At 36.7% G+C, this 8,499-nt stretch overlaps 1 protein-coding gene across 1 annotated transcript; it reads right to left on the minus strand.

Moving 5' to 3' along the window:
* Nucleotides 1–1,928: 1,928 nt before the first annotated feature.
* LOC124457393 lies at nt 1,929–3,529 on the minus strand. Its single transcript, XM_047007655.1, has 2 exons — nt 3,285–3,529; nt 1,929–2,067 (listed from the first exon to the last, which is right to left on the minus strand). The coding sequence occupies exons 1-2, from the start codon at nt 3,527–3,529 to the stop codon at nt 2,010–2,012; spliced, it is 303 nt and encodes a 100-aa protein (XP_046863611.1). The 3' UTR covers nt 1,929–2,009.
* Nucleotides 3,530–8,499: the final 4,970 nt, after the last annotated feature.

The following is an 8,499-nucleotide window of genomic DNA, read 5'->3' on the forward strand; positions in this document are numbered from 1 at the left end:
TGTCTGGCATTTTTTAAAAATTAATAATCCTTTTTTTGAACTATATGCTATTAGCTTTGATATTTTGCAAACCTCAGACTAAAGCATGAAATATGTATATCTCTATCTTTCGAGCCAATTCAACAAGCTGATCTCTATAATGTCTGTGACTTGTTTCATCATAATTTTGCAATTATTATCTAATTAAAAACATTGTAAAAACCCCCATTTCATTAGCTAAAATTATTTAAGACATAAGTGTATTGTTCCATTTCAAGTGGTCATTTCTTATTTTAATGAAATGACCACTAACAAAATGAAACAGATACACTGAATTAGTCATGGATTGAGTAAACTGGAATATAGTATTAACAATGCAGTCCTTTTTTACATTCTTTCTACATTATGACCAGGGGCAGATCTAGAGTATGTCAAATCCGTCGCGCGACTGATGTTTGAAATTCAAAAATTACCTATTCATATTAATTAAAAATTCATTAATTATTCTTACTTTATTATCGCCTTTACTTTGAGATAAAAATCCAGCTATATTTATTATTGAAAACTAATGACTAATGCAATGAATATCTCGTTGGTAACCAGATCAGTTGAATTTTAATTGACCTGGAATAACCGACTGATAAGCGGGGTGGATTGACTTGTTCAACTGATAATGGAGTCTATGAACGCCAAAAACGCTTATTTCATTGGCCAATAGCCAGATCAGTGGACGATCTGGAATAATCTCGACCGATAAGCGGGGTGGCCGGACCTATAAGGGAGTCCACTTGCTATCGTGTAATTGGTTCGTTTAAATTTTTGTCTTACTGTGATTGGTTTGACCGATTTCGACTGATAACAAACTGAACTAACATAGTTAAGCTCACTGTCTGAATAGAATGTTTGATCGTTTCATAGTAATTTTCTAAAGCATGATAGAAACTAGACTACAATCAGATGGAATTTATGGAAATCTTTTACAAATTCATATATTGACATGAATGCTGCTTTCCAAACTGGGAATTTTTTCAAGAGGGCGAAAAATTTATGGATGAATTGTAAATGCTTGGCAAAGACGATCTTGCGAGCGACATTTCAGTCATTGATGTTCAAAAGCAAGCCAACATTGTTTTGAGTTTTATCAGCAGAAATTTACATCCAAAATCGTAAGTAAAGGACAACTGAAGTGTATGCATGAATGTAATATATCAAAGTCAATTTATGCGAGTGTGTGATGCGATTTATGTTAATATGGCGTATGCAGGGGCGGATCCAGCTTCTGGGCTGACCGTGGCCCTGAGCCGTAGCGAGCGCCTTTGGCGCGAGCCAACGCTAGGGGGGTCAGGGGGCATGCTCCCCCAGAAAATTTTGAAATCTAGACACTCGGAAAAGCGAATTCTGGCATTTTTAATGTAGAATATAAAAATATTTTAGTTATAATCTCATCTGAAAAAATTTCTAGTATCGCCATTTTTTTAATTCTGTTCGGATAGAAGAATAAAAATTTTACTTACCTTGTGGTGTCTAATGTAAAATCAACGCAGTTTCCGTACCTTTCTGTAATCACAGGATTGTTGCCGCAGGAGTGAGAGAAAGATGAAGCAAGTTATTTTTGCAGTGAATAACCAAAAGACAGTTCACTACAAAAAAATAATTTCCCATCTTTGTTGCCCCATGAAATGGTCTTTTTCGAAAAGCAGCAAGGATGCCTTTTGTAACAGCCATAAAGACGGCAAGACTAATAAAAGCAATGTTCTAAGGTGGTCTTCTTCCAACAACAGCAAAAATGTTTATCCAACAATCATAAAGATTGCAAGATTAATAAGAGTAATGTTCAAAGGTGGTCTTCTTCCAACAGCGACAAAGATGTTTATCCAACAACAGTAAAGATGGCAAGATTAATAAAAGCAATGTTCAAAGGCGGTCTTCTTCCAACAGCAGCAAAGATGTTTATCCAATAATCGTAAAGTTGGCAAGATTAATAAAAGCAATGTTAAAAGGTGATCTTCTTCCAACAGCGACAAAGATGTTTATCCAACAACAGTAAAGATGGCAAGATTAATAAAAGCAATGTTAAAAGGTGGTCCTCTAAAAACAAAGTAACAAAATGATTTTTGGTGGATGGGATTTTTTGATCCACCAAATACGAAGGTGGCATCGCAGCACAACGAAAGATATGGACATAGTCAATTGCACTCCCATCAACAAAATCTCTTGATTATAATGTACAATTGAACATTTTAGCCAACGAATCCCAATTTCCTTTCACTTCAGCATCATTAGTAATTGGGTAGTATGACTGAATAGCACACTGGATTACTGTGGACAAAGCAAACATACACATCAAGGGTGAAAAGGTGTAATTATTCGCTGTTTCCACTGCTTCTTGTAAAACTGCTGCAACTTCATTCGCATTTTCTAAAGAGGTTAGAGCTGCATGGGATATACACATGGCAAAGGCATTTTTAAGTGAAGTGAACGCACCATTTTTATGCTGGGACTCGATGAGAGGATGGGTAGAATAGTATTTTGCATTCTCAAACATTTCAACACTAGTTAGGAATCTCAAGTAAATAGAGAGAGTCTCATTCCCAACTAATGCAATAGAACATGCATTGAACAGACAATTCCCATTGGCTAAAGTACTAAAAAAAAATTAGTATTTAAGTATCAATGGCTGCTTTGTTATACCAAGTTATACCTGGAAACAAATCTGCTAGACTGACTCTTACATTAGAATAAATAAGGGTAACCAATACTGTTAAAGATAGACTAATAATGTTGAAATTGAGAAAGTTATTTTGTCTTTGTGTTAATTTGGTAACATCATGATAAAGTCAAAGTCACAGGCAGGTAGTCTAAGATTTAGAACTAGTCTAGGCATGTCGAACAGGATTCAGATGACTTATTGATTCCATCTACTATAGCATCAATATTCTATATAACCAGCGAAAGAAAGTAACAGTTATTCAAAATGATATGTTAGTTTCGTTAACCAGGGGATAACATAGAATGCCAGGAATACAAGGATAATACATTATTGATTGGGTTAAATTTTAAAAAGGACTAGCTTTGATTAATATTGAAGAAAAACATTTTTTTAACAGACAGTAACAATTAAAATTATTTAGGCCGTACATTAGACAGACTGAGTATGCAAAATAATGACAGCTTTAGACATATATTTTACATGATGCACTAAATATGAATAGCTGAAAATTAACGGATTGATCATATATTTCAGGCCAAGATGTCAAACGTAAATAAAAATATAAATTAATACCCCAATACATGTAAATTCTTACCTAACAGGGACATTGGGTCCTGATCTTTCAGTTTGGCTTTCAGGGAACAGCAGTTTTGAAAATGAACAAGTTCGTAGCATAATATCGCCAGTAGAATTTATACGACGAAGTCTTTCCTCGTTGATTATTTTACCACAGTGTTGTCTCAAGTTAGACAATTCACCAGAAATAATTTCGCAAGCGTTCTCTTGCTGAAAGGTTTGGACGAGCTTTTCAAGAACATCGATCTTTTTAGAAGTTTCCATTGATCCTAATCACTGAGTAGAACTAGAAGAACCTTTTTTCCAGTCGACAAGAATCGAGCTATTGCATATGACTTGTATTTATTGCGCAATCAAAATACATTCACCGTGGCTCACCGTGGCACACATGACCAAAACGTTCCTGTGATTGGCTTGCAACGCTGCACCGTGGCTGAAGGTTACTATATTTAGCAACTATTGCGAAATTCTTTGAACGCTGACCGTGGCTTTTCATTCTGAGATTGCAGGCTCGAATTTACGAACATATTCCGAGCATATTCATGGCGTATTCGGCAAGATTCGAGACGCTTTCGGTGATTTTACAGTTCAAAGTTTAATTGGATGATAATACTATTTTAACAAGACGTTTAATTTGAAGTTTTTGTTCTGTTAACACAAATTTTTGACAAAAAATTACAAAATTCATTCAATTTTTACTTTTGATCGAATTTTGCTGTATTTGAGGAAAATTTTTAATCATGAAAAGTCAACCCTGGAAAAACTTAAGTGGCAAAATTCTGACCGTGGCTCAAGCCACTTTCGCCATGGCCTAGATCCGCCCCTGGTATGGTAAGGAGATTGATGCTTTTAAAATTGTTGTTGCCGAAGGACTTTTAGCTATGATTTCTTTAGTGCTTGCGGAATCGTGGCCGTTATATGGCAGCGAAATCCTACATTCCTGCAAATATATTTCAATGGACAAAAAATCTGTAGCCATAAGGCGCCATACTTATATTTACTTTATCATAAACAAATGTTTGGGGCTTTTCAGTTTATGATCATTGATCATTTAATCATTGGACAGGTATACTACATATTGTTTAACATTTGAGAAAACTAACATTGATTACATGAGAAGCTGTTTACTATAACCTGTGATTTTGAGTCTTCTGATCCATGAAGCTTTTTATTTTGACAATTTGACTGGAATGGTATTAAACCTGAGTATTTCACATACATGAAATGTTGTCCCATGTCACATATTGTCCCCTTTTCTAACTGAACACCTCATGTAGAGAGATATAAAGGTGTGTTAATCTAGGGCTCATACCAGATTGTTTGCCATAAATTCCAAAGGGCCATTGATGTATGAAAAGCATTTTCTATAAAGTAAAAACGTCTTCCTATGTATGCAGATAAACCTTGAAATTTGGCAAAAAAGCAAAGTATTTTTCATGATCACTTGGTAATTTTTCTGATGATCAGTATAATTTCTAAACTAAATTATTTTAGATTTACATTTAAACAAGCTTTGATCATATGAAAAGATATTTATCATAACCAGTAAGCATGACACATGAACCAATTTTAACATTCATGTAATTATATAATTAAAGACATGTTGGTTACATTCTGTTTGTATTTGATAATACAATGCTACTAGTGATTGCTATATAGCACACCTTGCAGAAGGTAATAGTTAGTGAAATGCCTAATAAACATTTATGGCATTAAGCTTTCCTTAACAGCAAATTTTCACTCTGATAATTTTTGCTTAATCTTTGGCAGAAAAAAATTTTGAGTTTTTTCTCAAAAGGTGAATTTGCTGGCACTGATGGGGAGATGGGTAAAGGGTTACAATAAACTTGCATGGTTTGAAGTCTGAGCTTTTCTATATCTATGAACTGTCACTTGTAGTACCAAATTTCTAACTTAACTCATTACATAGAGGTTTGAATGGGGGTCTCTAGGGGGGTCTATGCCTGACAACTTGGTAGAAATTTTTAAAGACTACATCTGTTTTTGGATAGCATTATTGTAAAATAAATTTTACGTTCCTAGACATGCTAATGAGCCATATATTTGGCATGATAATGAGCCTAAATATTTGACAAAACATTCAAGTATTGTTCACTTCATTTTTTTTTGAAAAAAACGTAAGCAAAATGTGTTGTTTTTCGCAAAAACGATGCCCACAAAATACATTTTGTATTGCTCTAAAACGCTGAAAATGGCATTTTTAAGGCTCTGAAATTCACAATTTCTCAGGGAGAATGCCTCAGACCCCCCAGGTGCGGAGCGCCTCCGACGTTTTATGACTGATGTTTGAAAAATCCTAGATCTGTTGTAAATTACACTCAACATTCTTAACTACGTTGTTATGAAGTATAAACTATGTTTAAGTTTATATGGTGGGCGCATGTGTACGTTCGCACGACGTTCGTTGTTTTTCTTTTATCGTAATAAAACTTACTTTTATGTTCAAAGTGTTTTCTCTGCTGAAATATATCGTAATACGAACAGGTTATGGGCCCAGGTACCCTTGGAAATACTGTTTATTAAAGTAAGAAGTGTTTAGTGGATTAAAAACAGTTGAAATGGCGCAAGACGACAAGTTATTTATCGACAAACTTATCGGTGCAAAGAATTGGCAAGTGTGGAAATAGCAAATGCAAGCTATACTTGAATCGAGGGAATTGTGGAGTCACGTCGATGGATCGACAACTAACCCAGCCGCTTCTGACAGCAGTTCAGGGGCAAGAATAGCCTTCTTAAAGGCACAAAAGAAAACAAAAGCCCTCCTTATAACGAGTATCACACGGATCTGGTATATCTGATAACAGAATGCCAAACACCAAAGGAAATCTGGGATAAATTGAAGGAACGCTTTGAAAGAAACACTGTGGCAAACAAATTGCTGTTAAAGCAGAAATTCTTTTCTATGAAAATGAAAGATTCTGATTCTTTGGTTGAACATCTACGTCACATGAAGGAAATCACTGACCAACTTGCAGTCATCAAGGCATCAATCCCTGAAGATGAGCATATTGTAGCCCTTTTACTCAGCCTTCCACGATCATGCAACACTCTAATAACTGCATTGACTGCAAAGGGAGATGAGCTTAGCATAGATCAAGTGCATCAAGCACTCATGAGTGAAGAAGAAAAGCGTAGCTTATACAAGAGCAAGGAAGATTGTGGCAAAATCGATAAAGGTTACATGGCTTTGAAGCATGATAAAAACAATCGAAGGCCCATCAAATGCTATGGATGTGGGGAAGAAAACCATGTTATCAAAAATTGTCCCAAAAGAAAGAAAGGGGAGAATAAGTATAGAAACAAGCAGGGAAATTTATCAAAGCATAAAGCATCTTCGGTGGATAGTGATGGAAACAATGTGTTTGTCGTGGGAGTGACAGCAACAGAAGGAAACAATTGTTGGATAATTGATTCAGGAGCCTCGCAACATATGACAGCTAGTCGCGATATTTTGGTAAATTACTGCGAGTTCCCAAAGCCAGAACCTGTTACACTTGGAGACGGTCGCTATGTAAATGTTTATGGGCATGGACAAGTTGACATCACCATGATACTTGGACGTAAAGAGAAAGATCAACAGAAATCAATTTTGACAAAGGTACTGTACGTCCCAAAGATAGCTATAAATCTTTTTAGCGCACGTGCAGCAGCATCTAAAGGCAAAGTGGTTCAATTTGTACACAGTCTCTGTTGGATAAAGAACTCCAATGGGCAAGCTGTAGCACGCGGTCGACTAGTTGGGAACATGTATCAACTTGATTGTAAAGTTGACAAACCGGAAAACCAAGCATCAGTTGCTAATAAAAGTGGCACTAAACTTGATCTATGGCACCAAAGAATGGCACATCTAAATGTCGGTCAAATGAAAACTATGGCTTCAAAGCAACTTATCACAGGTATGGACATACCTAAATCTTGCAATTCAAGCTTTTGTGAGGCATGTGCAGAAGGAAAGGCACACCACACACCATTTAAGCCAGTGGGAGATATTCAATCAACCAAAAGATTGGAGTTGGTTCATAGTGATGTTGCCGGACCTATGAACACTGAAAGTCTTGGAGGTGCAAGATATTTTGTCACGTTCATTGATGATTACTCCAGATGTGTTACGGTATATCCAATGAATCACAAGTCAGAAGTGCTTGGAAAATTCAAGGAGTGGGAGGCAGCAGTCACAAACCAATCAGAGTGTAGGATAAAAACACTACGCACGGACAATGGGGGTGAATATACATCCACCGAGTTTGAAGATTTTTTAAAGGAGAGAGGAATTCGTCATGAGACAACAGTGCCACATTTACCCCAGCAGAACGGGATAGCTGAGCGCATGAATCGGACAATCCAAGAAGCAGCTCTTTCTATGATTTTGCATGCTGGACTGTCCAAAGCTTTTTGGGCTGAAGCAGTATGCAATGCAGCCTACATTAGAAATCGAGTCATTACGACTGCAACTGCGGTAACTCCGTATGAAAGATGGTATGGAAAGAAGCCAAATGTGTCCCATTTTCGTGTCTTCGGCTGTACTGCTTATGCTCATGTTCCTGATGCAGTGCGCCAGAAATTCGACCAAAAGGCAGTCAAGAAGTCCTTTATTCGGAGGGACGTTACATTTAATGAAACAGATTTTGGATCAACAAAAGCTCAAATGAAGTGTGGTGAAGATATTACCGAGTGTGCTGAAGAAGAAACAGAAATAAAGGGACAAGTTCGTGCAACCAGAAATGAACAACAAGATTCCCCAAATGAGCCTCGACGCTCAGGAAGAGAGAGAAATCCACCAATATATTACCACGACGAGTATGCTGGGATCACTACATCGAGGTATGCAGCACTTTACGTATTTGAGATCACAGAGCCAGAAACCCTAAAAGATGCTCTTAATAGTGAATATGCAACGGAATGGAAAGCTGCTGCAGATGCAGAATACCAGTCTTTACTAGAGAATGAGACCTGGGAATTAGTCGAATTACCAGCTGGTCGTAAGCCTATCAGTTGCAAGTGGGTCTTTAAAGTTAAACACGATGAGACAGGAAAGGTGGAGAGATTTAAAGGTCGTCTGGTGGCTAAGGGTTTTCTGCAAAAATATGAAATTGACTATGAAGAGACATTCTCTCCAGTGGTTCGTTTTTCGTCAATTCGCACTCTTCTGGCTTTTGGTGTATCTCGAGGTATTTTGATCCATCAAATGGATGTAGTAACGGCATTCCTCAATG

Source organism: Xenia sp. Carnegie-2017, unplaced genomic scaffold (assembly GCF_021976095.1).
Source record: "Xenia sp. Carnegie-2017 unplaced genomic scaffold, XeniaSp_v1 HiC_scaffold_6, whole genome shotgun sequence".
Classification (NCBI taxonomy): domain Eukaryota; kingdom Metazoa; phylum Cnidaria; class Anthozoa; order Malacalcyonacea; family Xeniidae; genus Xenia; species Xenia sp. Carnegie-2017.